The sequence below is a fragment of the Microcaecilia unicolor genome, chromosome 14, assembly GCF_901765095.1.
Source record: "Microcaecilia unicolor chromosome 14, aMicUni1.1, whole genome shotgun sequence".
Lineage (NCBI taxonomy): Eukaryota > Metazoa > Chordata > Amphibia > Gymnophiona > Siphonopidae > Microcaecilia > Microcaecilia unicolor.
In genome coordinates this window covers 34,125,215-34,139,067 of record NC_044044.1, presented here as the reverse complement: position 1 = coordinate 34,139,067, position 13,853 = coordinate 34,125,215, and the positions used below count along the sequence as shown (strand labels likewise).

General features: G+C 46.1%; 1 protein-coding gene across 4 annotated transcripts in view; it reads right to left on the bottom strand.

The window, feature by feature from the left end:
- Nucleotides 1–14: 14 nt before the first annotated feature.
- The window catches only part of FOXJ2 (forkhead box J2), a 584,760-nt gene continuing 570,921 nt past the window's right edge, over nucleotides 15–13,853 (bottom strand). The window contains exons 2-12 of one of the 4 annotated variants that reach the window (XM_030187236.1): nucleotides 11,633–11,872; nucleotides 10,020–10,350; nucleotides 7,708–7,782; nucleotides 6,207–6,281; nucleotides 5,894–6,019; nucleotides 5,635–5,812; nucleotides 4,908–5,108; nucleotides 4,311–4,412; nucleotides 3,884–4,084; nucleotides 3,576–3,659; nucleotides 15–3,465 (exon numbers count right to left, since the gene is read on the bottom strand). In XM_030187236.1, coding sequence (XP_030043096.1) covers nucleotides 3,332–3,465; nucleotides 3,576–3,659; nucleotides 3,884–4,084; nucleotides 4,311–4,412; nucleotides 4,908–5,108; nucleotides 5,635–5,812; nucleotides 5,894–6,019; nucleotides 6,207–6,281; nucleotides 7,708–7,782; nucleotides 10,020–10,343 — 1,500 coding nt within the window. In that variant the 5' untranslated portion in view covers nucleotides 10,344–10,350; nucleotides 11,633–11,872 and the 3' untranslated portion in view covers nucleotides 15–3,331. Of the gene's footprint in view, nucleotides 3,466–3,575; nucleotides 3,660–3,883; nucleotides 4,085–4,310; nucleotides 4,413–4,907; nucleotides 5,109–5,634; nucleotides 5,813–5,893; nucleotides 6,020–6,206; nucleotides 6,282–7,707; nucleotides 7,783–10,019; nucleotides 10,351–11,022; nucleotides 11,331–11,632; nucleotides 12,044–13,853 lie in introns of those variants that run through there. The other 3 variants (XM_030187235.1, XM_030187237.1, XM_030187238.1) reach the window with 3 other exon arrangements.

The window sequence follows — 13,853 nt, the reverse complement described above, 5'->3', positions numbered from 1 at the left end:
CCTGAAGCCCTTTCCTTCCAGGTGAGCAGGGGTCTGTGTTGCAGGAAACATGTACCTCTAGGGGGGAGCTGGCCTGGATGCCAGACTTTCGGCTTGTTCTGGCTGTGGCTCCTATGCAAGTGGGTTCTGTACTCACAACCTACATTGTAGAGACAGTTTGTATAGCCCAAGTCTAAGAATGAGAGGCCCAAGTTCTTACCAGCATTGTTTAGTAAAATAGGTATAAATGAATTGTTAAGACAGTAATGTGCAAAGTATAAACAATAAGACTAATTCAGAATCAGTCTGTGAAATTGCAAGTGAACCCCAGACTCTGATGCTTAAATAATTGGGTAGCAAGTAAACCATCCTGCTATATATAATGTTCTCAAAGACCCTTCTATAATCAAAAGACATTTCAGAGGATGTATATAAATGATTAGTTGGCGCTTACTGTATAGACTGTAATACAAGACCATTTCTAAACATTTGGGGCTCTATCCATCATTGTCGGACAGTCTACTTCAGTGACCACCCAGAAGCAGTCATTCTGTCAAGAGCAAACGGGAAAATCGATGAGCCTCAGGCTAACATCCAAAAGATCTGCAAGCCTGTGGATGCAGCTCCTTTGAGGCTCCATGCATCAACCAGTAGGGAATGGGAACATATGTAGGAAGAAACCACTGGTCTCAGGTTCACCAAAGAGCACCTGGGTGAGCCCTAGGCCTTCTGGACAGAAAAGTCAAAACCTGACCCTTAATCAGAATACAAAATGGCAGAAAAGAAAACACTTTATCCAAAGGACGAGCTTCCTGCTGTCTATAAGCACGGTGCTGAAGGTATCCTGGTGTAAGACTGCTTTGAGCTGGTGACTTGCCATCACTGATGAACTCTGTAATTCTGCTTTATATCAGAAAAGTCTAGAGGCTCATGCAGGAAGTCCAGGACCTTTAATTCTTGGGTACAGAAGGGCTGAAGAGAAGATATTTCATGTTTTAGACTGACCAAGTCAACCTGACCTGAACCCAACTGCAATGTCATAGAGCCGAAGCAAGCTGTTCACAGCGTTGAAACAATGCTGTATGGAAGATGCCTTTGAGGAGCTTTGGCCCAATACGAGACACCAACCAACAGTTACAGGCAAGGTTAAGTTGAAATGATATGGTTGCTCAAGGTGGTGCCACCAGTTTCTGAATGAAGACTTAATACGTTCTCCTTGGGACAAGCAGGTTGAAACAATGCTGTATGGAAGATGCCTTTTGAGGAGTTTTGGCCCAATATGAGACACCAATCAACAGTTACAGGCAAGGTTAAGTTGAAGTGATATGGCTGCTCAAAGATGGTGCCACCAGTTTCTGAATGAAAACTTAATACGTTCTCCTTGGGACAAACAGGATGAGAGTCGGCCACACCCTCTTGTATCCTCATGCACATGCCCAACGGTTCCTCCCTCCAGCATATGACCTTAGAGCTTTGGGGGACCCAATATTGAGTCTACACGATTGTGCCCCCCCTACAATGAGGTCCAGCTCCCCACTACTTTCCCAGTGCATAGTTCTGGAGTCTGCATAGGAACTCGCTTGCGCAAACTGGTACTGAAGGACAGGCCGCTCTGTGCCACCACTTCTGGTATCTCGGTACTGATGACTTACACACCAGCATGGATTTGGGTGCTGATATGTTTAAATGGACTGTAGCGATGATGCTAGTATACTTTGCTATCACTGCAACATTGGCTGCCATTCTGTCCCCAGCGAACCTCCACTACAGGTAAGTAACCTCACTTTTTCACACAACAATCTTGTGTTATTTATTCAGTGGTGTTAACAGTGAGAGATCAGGGTTTAGATGGACACAATTTATAATTGAAAAATGGTTAGATCTTAAAATACAGACATGCCAGGGGCTTCTCCCATGTTTTCTTACCATTGTAGGAGGGCATACTTCTAGTGAGCCAGTTATGCAGCTTAAAAGCTTTGAAATTTTCTTCCAATCAAACCAACATACACACTTCTCATGTCTATCATTGACTGTGCATCTTCATGCAAAGCCTTATCCCTCTCACAATGACTGTTTTGGTTGGCGCGGGGCTTGGGTTCCTCCTCAGTATAACTTTTACGGAGACTCACTTGTTCCTGCTTTGCAAAAGGTCCCCGGTGGGGTGAAGGAGCTTCTTCCCTAATTAAGTACTTCAGTTAGTGTCTCTGCCTCACCCTTTCAATGGGTAGAGGCCCACCCATGATGAGGACAGCCACACTCTTACCCTCCAGAAAACCTTCTCGGTGTTATAACAGACATCTCACATGGACGTTAGGTTAGAGGCTGTTTATTTTGCCCATGGAAGTATCATGGGGCAGGTCTGTTTCCATGATGGCCACCCCAGGACATAGTTCTTGGCCTGTGTACAAAATTTCTTGGAACCTCTCTAAAGGTATGTTTAATGATTCTCTGCATGCCAGCATCTCAGAACAACTTGGTTTTTTTCACTTATGATACCCCGCACCTGTCCCTTCTTTTTGTTTTTGGCATCTCTACATGGACATGCTTTGGGTCTTAACGTCCTAATCCACGAAGACAGAGCAATAAATGCTTTAAGGAAGTGATCTTCAATGCAGGGCCCAGGGAGGGCCCCCACCTTCATCATTCAGGTTCTTTTTTCTGCTTCTATAGCCAAGCTCCTTCCAGATGGAAGGAAGAGCTACATACTTGAAGGACAAGGCTTTTGTGAAGCAACAATGGGAATGCATTTGAAAGTGCTCACTTTGAGGATACCCCCAATGAAGAGTTTGAAGGTGGGCTGTTGGGCATGGATGTCCTTGACACACCTGGTCCATAGTATCACAGCCCTGCACAGGAAGATGTAGGGCAGCTCGTTAAGAGCCAACGTGGCCCCGACTTCAATGAAGTCCACTGCTTTTGAGGCCTCTGCCACAATGATGGGCATAAGGCAGTAGTAGGAGTGACAGAAACCTCCAAGCTAACCAAGGAACTGAGGGGGACCCTGTTAGCATCACCCTCCACTTCTGAGGAGGAAGTGCAGTGGTAGAAATAACACACTGAAGACCCTTCTTGTGTCCAGTTTTTCGCTACAGTCAGGTGAAGAGCCGTCATGCAGTCTCTTACTGTTTCCTTTTGCAATTCTGTGATTCCCGACAGTGAAAAGAAGAAAATGGGAAATTTACAGCCACATGAGGACAGTAAAGAAAAAAAAGCAAGGCATGACATTGGCCCTGTACGGTGGAGGGATATGATCTGTTGTTTTGGGGTTTTTTTTTAAGTTAGATTTCTCCCTCCCTCTTTCTGTGCTGGGGAGGAGTAGGGGGGGGGGGTGATTACATTGGTCATCCAGTTTCTAGGCAATAGAGTCCCAGTCGAACTCGTCATGAATCTCTCCGCTGTTGCTTTGGTACTGTGAGAGGTTGCAGTGGCCATCGTAGGAGGGTCCACGGGGGGCAGAGGGCTGAGGGTGCAGAGCTGAGTGTTGTCCTGAGGAGAGGGAAAAACAAGGAAAGGGAGACAGTGTGAATGTGGCTCTGTGTCCCAGGGCTGTGCAGCTGTTCTGCCTCTCTTCATCCCTCCTGCCATGTACCACTCACCTGGCTGGTTATACACAGGTGCCAGCGGTGCCTGGATAGGGTATGCTGGCATCACAGGGTAGGTGAGCTGCCCTTCTGTACCTCCTGACGGGCCAAATGAGTTCAGTGTGGACAGACCCAGCACCAAGGAGAGGGAGGGAAAAAAGCCAGAAGAAAAGATAAGAAGCATTTTTTCCAGTACGTTTCTCTCCTCTGTAACCCACACTTTCACAGCACCTTTTCTCCAAGCTTTGTCTCTTCTTTCTAACGATCTTGTTTCCCTTCTCTCCCTGTCTCATTTCCCTCCCTTCCCCCATCCTCAAGTGTACCTGCATTCACTCTGTGTTGGGGTTTGCCAGCACTTGGATCAGAGGAGCTGGTAGTGGATGGCTGGTGCTTGTTTTGGCTCTCTCGGGACAGGAGGCCTGTGCAGCTGAGGAAGTGGTTAAATGAGTCACAGAGGCTGGCGATGTGTTCCTGCTCCAGGCTCCAGTTCTTCAGCTCAGCTTGTCGGAGGCTCTCCATCAGCTCTGCAAAGAAAGGACAGAGACAGTTTAGATGGGGTTGGTAGAGACAGAGAGGGTCAGCGGCACAGGACGAGGTGTCTCAGCTTCCACTGGCTGCTATGGGCAGAGGGGGTTAGGATGTGAGGCCTCCTCAGCTCCTGGAAACAATAATGCACTGAGTGATAGGAACAGAGTCGGGGGATGAGAGGACAGACACAGGCAGAGAGGAAAGGCAAAGAGCGGTGGTCACCTGAGAACTGAGATAGGTCGATGCTGGACCAGTCCAGTCTGTTCACAATTTTGAAACTCTCCTTGAGTGAGTCTATGTTGAAGGACCAGTCCATGGGGAGCGCTGGGGACAGGGAGGAAGAAAAGTGATGCAAGACAACCGTCACACAATGATAGTGACCAGTTTTAACCAACAACACGAACCCTCTCCTCACTGTCCCTCATCTACGAGTTACAGTGTATAAACGTATGTATTAAGATAAAACTCCACTGCCCCCTTGTACAAATGACTATTAAGCAGGGCCTGATATTTGGCTGGCAGTGGGCACCGCATTTGCTATCCACCACCGGTGATAAACCCAGATGTTCAATGCCGGGCTTATCTGGCGACTGGCATTGAATATCCATTTATATTGGCCTCTAAAAGGTTAACCAGCTATACCGATAGTCAACGCTAAGTGGGTAATTTTTTCGCGGTCAAAGATAGGCCTGATATTTAAGCAGATTATTGGTACTGACTGAATCTCCATGCCTAATTGTGTTATTCAGCGGGAGATAACTGGTTATCTCCTGACTATTATGTGCTTAAACCTAGTCTCTAATGGCTCCTCTGACTTACCTGGCGTGGGACTTCTGAGTGATGGATGTTGCTGAGGGTGGTAGGGGGAGTGAGAAAGTGTGTGAACCTCAGAGGTGCTTCCGTTGTACTCATCTTGCCCCTGCTGCTTCCCTGCACACAGGTTCAAGTTTGCCAGGTGAAGGTTTGGGCTTCCGTCGTACACGGAGTAACTCTGCAGGTCTTCGGACACATGCGAGAGAGCTGGGGAGGGAGGGAGGGGGGCAGTAAAAGAAGGTGATTCATGGAAACCAGACTTCTCTAACTCAAGCAGCCCAAGAGGCACTTCAGCTCATAATATTGGGAGAGGGTACATTAACTGCAAATCGCATTCGCTCTGCAAGAAAAGTATGCACTCCTGACATTTGTTTCCAACAATGGACAGAAATTACACCTCCCCTGTGCTAGAATGATCAGCCCCAGACCACTTCTGACGTTCTCAGTTTTAACCCATTACCTGGAAGAGCTGTTGCTTCATTTCACTGTCTTGCAGGGACATCTGGCCTAAAACATTTGCATGCAACATCGCCTGAAGCAGGGCTCCGGTGTCCTGGAAAACTCCTATCGATTCCTCTACTATTGGTTAATGAAAGGGTATCACACACTTGAGCATCTGGGACTGTTATTTTCGCTGTCTAATTATTAATTGAGGTGCAAGGGAATGCTGGGAAGCAGTTGGCCTTCCCCCTGCTTTTTTCCAGCGTCAGAATGCTGTGGCCGGTGCCCTCACCTGCCTGGCTGCTGGAGTATCTTCGCAAGGAATTGTACAGGTTGCGGAAGGAGTAACTGAGATCCTGGAAGTTCATCCCAGAGAAGGAAAACTTGTCGGTTGTATCGGAGACATTATAGGGAGCTGGAGGAAAATCAGCCGCTCTCTGTGATCCGGTGTCTGTATTATCAGCATCGGCCTGTGGGATGGAAGCATCGCAGGAGTTAAACGGCACAGAATGCTGGAGACTCCATGTCTGTAGGGACAGGCTGTGGTTTACCTGGCTGTATGTGGATTCTGGCATAGTGCTATCCAGCACAAGGTGCTGAGCAGCATCCCGTGGTAAGGCAGTATCATTGGTGGCTGCTCCTTGGGGACCTGCAGTCACCTCCTGCTCCGGGGAATCCTGTTCAATAAAAAGGAAGGAAAGAGGGGGTAATGCAGATTAAGAACTAGTCTGGAATGTTAGAATTACAGACCCTCTTATTCTGCAAAGAAACTGCTTCCCTTTGTTTGTTTATTTACTCCTCTTCTTCCTTCCCCATTTCTAGATCATACCCAGCTTCTCATGTGCCCACACGCTGCTCACTTACCTCATCGTCAGGGAAGGGTCTCTTCCTTCGAGGCAGGATCTCCTTAGAGCAGGTGTCAATGGTCCAGTATGAACCCTGGAAGCACAGTCAGAGCTATGAGACTCGATTCCAGGACTGTAACCTGAAGGGGATCTTGGGTACTCTTTCTGTCCAATAGGGCTCTGGGACAGTTGCTCTACAATGGCAAAAGGAGGTAAGTTCATTCTAGCTGATTTGTGGGGAAATGAGAGAACCATGTTTTGCTTGGTTTCTCTGCAATGAACTTACTTCCCTTTGCCTCTGAAATATTGGGGGTTGTGATGGGGTTCTGCAGAAGTCCAATATGGATTATGATGGGACGCACTTCCTAGATTACAGAAAGGCACTTTTAAACATAAGAACTTAATCGTTGCCATACTGAGACAGACCAAAGGTCCATCAAGCCCAGTATCCTGTTTCCAACAGTGGTCAATCCAGGTTACAAGTACCTGCCAAGATCCCAGAACAGTAAGACAGATTTTATGCTGCTTATCCTAGAAATAAGCAGTGAATTTCCCCAAGTCCATTACATCCAGGATAGTTGGGTTAAGGCAGTATTAGTTTGAAATACAAGTCCCAGAAGGCATTGCAGGCAAGGAGCCAGAGGGTGAGATGAAGAACCCGGACTGGACTCCTAGCTGCAATTGGGGAAGACATGGGTGTAAGCTGGCAGGATGTGTAGAGTGGCTGCCACTAGGGGGAAAGAGAGATAGGAAACCCTGTGTGCAGGAGCTCATCATTAGTCTAAAGCTTAACTCAGCTGCTATAGGGTGAAGCTAATGAGAGGAGAATGATTGGTTGTGATAGCAGAGGCCAGGGATTGATTAGGCAGGTGGGAAGGAGTCTTAGGAGTTCAGTTCAGGAGGAGAGAAGAAGTGAGAGAGAAGCAGTTGCAGGGAAAATCCCTTGGGTGTGAGAAGTCCCTAAAGTATTGAAATCTCCTGAAGGTAAAGGCTGCTTTGTGATTTAACTGGGATGATGAACGGAATGAACTGTTTGTCTTGGGAATTGAACTACTGTTTACTGTGTACTGGATAAAGAGCCCAGACTGAAGCTGACTGTGAGCCTGTATTGAATTCTGGTAGGTGCTGGCAGCCTACTGCTTAAAGGGGACTATTTGCCACACGTGTTCAGGTGGCTTACATGTGCTTAATATTGAAGGTGAATGCTGCTGTTGGAACTGTGTATCAGGTCAACTAGAAACCTGCATGGAATAAAAGCCTTAAAATTGAAGTTGCTGGTGGACATTTGTTTCTGGATTGTATCAGGAGCGCTGTCCCTGGTGACACCATCTTGATAATGGTTTGTGGACTTTTTTTAAAACCCTGCTAAGCTAACTGCCTTTACCACATCCTCTGGCAGAGTAACCAGGGGGATCTGGGTTCTCTCAAATGGTGGAGTCACTGAAAAGGAAGTGGGGGTCTCCCTCTGACTATAAGATTCCTGGGAAGTAATTGAGGGGGGGGGACATAGGGTCACTTACCTTTCCTGGATCATCCCTGGGCCTTGGAACCTTCTGGAAGCAATTGTTGAGTGAAAGATTGTGCCGGATAGAGTTCTGTGGAAGTAGATAGATTTGGTTCATCAGTGCCTCGCAAGAAAAAAAAATAGTCTTGACCTGGGACATCTCATTATTGAGGGGAGCAGATACAACGTACTGGAAACTCCTGACTATATTCTAGAACATCTACATAGATATTTCCACAGAAATTCCCCCCCCCCCCCCCCCCAAGATGGTCAGATATGTGCAGAATACGAAACGTCCCTTTGTCACGGTACAACTGCTAGATCACATTGTAAGGGTCCCATTTAACACCAGTCATGATACGTCCTGGATGAGATCTGACGAAGTTCTTGAACCTTCTCTGGTCATTTTGTCCTTTGAACTCATGTCCTGCTTCGCTTTGGCAACTCCCCTGTCAATCGGTTGTACAGCGGATAACAGCCTGCTTTTAAGCGTAGGATTCTTTTCTTCAGAAATGGGTAAAACCATTCTTACTCCTATTCCCAAATCTCCATCTTTAGATTCCTCACAACCTTCAAGGTATAGGCCAATTGCAAACATTACTTTTTCTTTTGACAAAACTTATTGAATCACTAGTAGCAACTCAATTGTCTCAATCTATTGAAAGATACTCTTTACAAGGTACAGAAGCTTTGCTTTTAGCATTGACAACAAAAAGGAAAACAAGCCATTCTCCTCCAGCTTGGCCTATCAGCAGCATTTAATAGGGTTGATCATACCATCCTTTTAAATCTCTTGGGGGAATTAGAGCTCAATGAGGTGGTGTTGGCCTGATTTAAAAATTTCTTGCAGTATTGCTCCTGTGTTGTAAAAGGAAGGGGAGTTTTTGCAGCTCAGTTTATGGAGTGCCTCACAGCTCACCTTTGTCACCAGTATTATTTACATCTATAAGAAAGGGATCTAGGTGTTGTCGTTGATGATATGTTGAAACCTTCTGCTCAGTGTGCTGCTGCAGCTAAGAAAGCAAATAGAATGTTAGGTATTATTAGGAAAGGAATGGAAAACTAAAATGAGGATGTTATAATGCCTTTGCGACCGCACCTCGAATATTGTGTTCAATTTTGGTCACTGCATCTCAAAAAAGATATAGTGGAATTAGAAAAGGTGCAGAGAAGGGCGATGAAAATGATAAAGGGGACGGGACGACTTCCCTATGAGGAAAGGCTAAAGCAGCTATGGCTCTTCAGCTTTGAGAAAAGGCAGCTGAGGGGAGATATGATAGAGGTCTATAAAATAATGAGTGGAGTTGAACGGGTAGATGTGAAGCGTCTGTTTACGCTTTCCAAAAATACTAGGACTAGGGGGCATGCGATGAAGCTACAATGTAGTAAATTTAGAATGAATCAGAGAAAATATTTCTTCACTCAACGTGTAATTAAACTCTGGAATTCGTTGCCAGAGAATGTGGTAAATGCGGTTAGCTTAGCGGAGTTTTAAAAAAGGTTTGGACGGCTTCCTAAAGGAAAAGTCCATAGACCATTAGTAAATGGACTTGGGGAAAATGCACTATTTCTGGGATAAGCAGTATAAAATGTTTTGTACTTTTTTGGGATCTTGCCAGGTATTTGTGACCTGGATTGGCCATTGTTGGATACAGGATGCTGGGCTTGATGGAAAGGGAAATGGGACTTGATATACCGCCTTTCTGAGGTTTTTGCAACTACATTCAAAGCGGTTTACATATATTCAGGTACTTATTTTGTACCAGGGGCAATGGAGGGTTAAGTGACTTGTCCAGAGTCACAAGGAGCTGCAGTGGGAATCGAACTCAGTTCCCCAGGATCAAAGTTCACTAACCAGGCTACTCTTTGGTCTTTGCCAGTATGGCGATACTTAAGTACTTATGTGTTCTTTAAACTCTGTAATATTAGACAAAGGCTAGTTCCTGTATTCATATTCCGATGACATCTTTGTCCTCCAGGAAGATTTTCCCGATATAGATAAATCACACCAGAGATTATTAAATTGTATTTCAAAAATAGAAAAATTGATTGAAACTGAATCCATCTGAAACTAGTTATAGCTTGGAACAGAATTTCCTTCCTTTCCTTTTACAATTGAAAAAGCAGTATAAAAATGCAAAGATTAGCAGCAAATGTAATCTAAACTAATCTCAGGAATGTATGCAAAGATGAGGCACACTGGACTGATTTCTCTGAGATTAGTGTCCATGTCTACTGGGAAAACATTGAGGACACTGATTCCAGTCACAGGGAAGAGACAGACATCCTTTAGCACAGACACAATGATCTCAGTTTAGCAATGCTCACCTTCCAGCCCACAGCCGTGTTCTTGTAGTAGGGGAAGTTCTCACACACCCAGCAGTAGATCTCACTCAGGGTCATTCTCTTGCTAGAGGTAGAGTTGATAGCATTAGTAATGAGACTTGCGTAGCTATAGGGGGGTTTCCCCTCCCTGTGAGCCACTGCTTCCTCCTTCATCATGGCATTAGGATCGGTGGGGGAGCTGGAAACTTTGCGTGGCCCCCCAAAGCCTTGGGCGGCCCCATTGGGAGTCTTCCCCATGGTAGAACGGAAGGTGAGTTCAGGAAGCCAATCAATGGAGGTTAGGCTACTTCCCAAATCTGAAGCCATCTTGGAGCTGGGAGAAGACATAAAATGAACAAAGGGAGGTGTAAAGGAGCACCTGCTATTCCAGCCCACCCCCCCCCACCCCATGACGAACACAGCTCTGCCAGTGCCCCTCACTCCTGCCTTGCAGCGCCCCCTGCTGTTCCAGTATTGAGACCCTCGCACAAAGCTCTGCCAATGCACCTCACTCCTTCCCTGTAGCACCCCCTGCTATTCCAATATTGAGAGAGTTTTGTACCCTACTTCTGCAGGGACAGAAACAGTTAAAGGAGGCCTGTATGCAACTCTCACATAAATAATACCATTACTGAGAAAAGCCCTGATTCAAAGCAGCACTTGGTACTGTTTCAGCACTTGGGGTTGAGTCCCTGAATTGCTTTTAAACTGGTCTCTTCAACCCCATCCTGTGCTATACCCCAGAAGAGATGCTTCTGTCTGCCAGCCCCCCCCCCCCCCCCCCTCACACACACACACACACAAAGGAGAAAGAGAATGGGACTTGATATACTGCCTTTCTGTTGGGTTGGGGTTTTTTTTTGCAACTACATTCAAAGCGGTTTACATAGTATATAGAGGTTAAGTGACTTGCCCAGAGTCACAAGGAGCTGCAGGTAGCTGATGGGGCACCCTCTTAACTCCTGTTAAGGAGGACGTCTGACAGGGTCCAGCTTTAGCTACTCACCCAGATCCCAGGCTAGTCCAGGCGTGAAGGTCATGGCCTGCCACCAGTTTACTGTGCTTTTAAGGGCAGCTGACCCTGAGCAGAGAGCAGAGTGAGATGCCCCTTGGTCAGTTACCCTGTTAGATTCTCCTTCCTCTAGCAGTCATGCCCCCCTCTCTCACCCTGCCCCTCCTTTACTATCTGGATTGGGGGGGGGTTTACCTTGACTGCCCAAGAACTCTCTTCCCCCTGGGTCCCTCCCCCCTCTTCACTCTACTTCCCACAGTGTCTCCCCAGATCCGGAGGGGAGGAGGGTGTCCCTGCAGCCCCTGAAGCTACTTTCTCTCCTATCTCACCCTCCTTGGCTGTCTTTTCCGCCCTCCCTTTGCTTCTCTTACACAAGCATTATGTCAGAGACTAAAATAAAAATCTCCACCCAGATTTAAAGAGGTGCTGCCCCGGCTACTCTTCTCTCAGTGCATCTGACCGTCTCCCTGTTCAGCAAAGTTTCCGCACTGTCAACAAGCTACATCACACAGAAAGATATATAATACTGAAAACAATAAAATAAATACAGAGCAGGGTTTCTGGTATTGGTCCGGATTGTCTCCCTTCAGATTCTGGTTCTAACCTGGGTGCAGGATCCCACAGATTTGCTGTTCCAGCTGCTGTTTCTCCTTTCCCCCCAGGATTAGACACAGGTTTTCCTGCTCATTCTCTTATGGGAAGTCTTTGATTTTCTCTCTCTCTCTGCTCTTTGGAAAGTGTTCATCTCTTCTCTCTTTGCATTTTGCCCAGCAAAGGAGAAAATGCATTTCTGCTTCTAACCTGGGTTCAGGATCCCATAGATTTGCTGCTCCAGCTGCTGTTTCTTCTTTCCCAGACAGTTTTTCCTGCTTATTCTTTTGTGGGAAATCTTTGATTTTCTCTCTCTGCATCTCTATAACTTTTAACTAAATAAAACCTGTGTAGGATGGAAGGCTCAGCTCTGCTCCATTTTCAAGACACATATATTTCCTTCAAAATCCAGAAAGTTACATCGAAGCATCTCCTGCTGGATTTACAGGGATACTGTCATCAGTGACAGACTTCGCCCCGTGCTCCTCTGCAGGCACCAAGGAGTTAATGGCTTTTGCATTCCTCCTCCACCCACATCAGCAGCCCAGGGCTTCCCCATCCTGAACAGGGAGGGATAAACTTCTACCAGCTACTCCCAAGTACCTATCCTGAAGCAGCTAGATGCCTGTGTAAAGAGGTCTTGCTTCCTTATGCAGACTGCCCCTGTAGCTCAACTCCCTGGACCTTCCTCTCCCTCCCTTCCTATCTCTCTCCACCCTCAGCAGTTCCTGTATCTCTGGTTATTGCCCCTGCAAAGTGAACTGGTTAAGTAGACATTGGTTCCATCCTTAGACTTCTCTGGACAACGCCCTGCAATAGACAGGGCAACCCCAGGCTCGCTCTCTGTCTAACCTTTCTGGAGTTAATTAGCGCCTCTGGCTCTTTTCCATTCAATAAAAGTCCAGTAGCTGTGGGTGGCGGCCATATTGGGATTGGCTTATAGAGAAATCTCTGGGGCAGGCTCTGGTTTCCATTACTACATTTATGAATCAGTAGAATTATTCCATTCCTAAATGACCAAATCACACAGAACGTTCACCTTTCTCTTCTCATTTTAATTCTTTTTCTAGAGAGAGTTTAAAGTATTTTCAATAACCAACAACAGACAAAAAGGCAGATTGAAGCTCAGGAGAAAAACAATATCAGAGTTTATCTTGTTGGGCAGACTGGATGGACCGTACAGGTTGTTCTCTGCCGTCATCTACTATGTTACTATGTAGTAGAACAAAGGAAAAACTAAAGCAGTAGATGTTGAGCGAAAACATTTTCATTCCACATACAAATAAAGATAACAAGTTAAATAAAAATAAATAAATATAACATATATAAATAACAATCCAGTCATTTGGAAAACAGCTAGTCCAGTAAGAATAGAAGCTCATCAGAAGCCCGGAATGTTTTGACACTAAGGGGTCTTTTTTTTTTTTTTTACTGGTGGTGGTGAAAGGGGGCCTCAGTGTGCACCAAATCCATGTGTGACACCACCGCAGGACCCCCTTTTCCGCCTCTTGATAAAACGGCCCTAAGATAGAATCCTGCAAGATCCTGATGCAAGCAGGAATGTGGGCAAGTGATAGGACTGAGGAACAGAAGAAAAACAGGGGAAATGAAAAGATAAAAAAGGGGGACAATGGAAAAAGAAGGCCGTCAGAAGGAGAATTTAGAGAAGCAGGCCAAACAGAAATATACAGGTTAGTGAAAATGAAAATAAAATATGCTAGTGGAGCCATTGTTCCCCAAAAGGCTTGTTATGTGGAGGACCTACAGGAGCATCAACTGGACCATCAGCAGGATATCAGAGAGGGAGCAGTACTCACCGATCCACAAACTTCTAAACTAGCCCCGCCTCCCCCCACCGGCTCTGCCACCCAATCTCGGCTAAGCTCCTGAGGATCCCTTCCTTCTGAACAGGATTCCTTTATGTTTATCCCACGCATGTTTGAATTCCGTTACCGTTTTCATCTCCACCACCTCCCGCGGAGGGCATTCCAATTATCCACCACTCTCTCCGTGAAAAAATGCTTCCTGACATCTTTCCTGACTCTGCCCACCTTCAATCTCATTTCATGTCCTCTCGTTCTACCGCCTTGGGCTGGGCCCAGTGCTTTGGAATAAATTGTCCCGGCCTTTATGGATTAAACTATCCATTAAGAATTTCAAAGTGCTTTTGAAGACTTGCCTTTGGGAGCTGAAGATGAGGCTGCTGAGTTTCTGCATTCCTGCACAATGGGAGT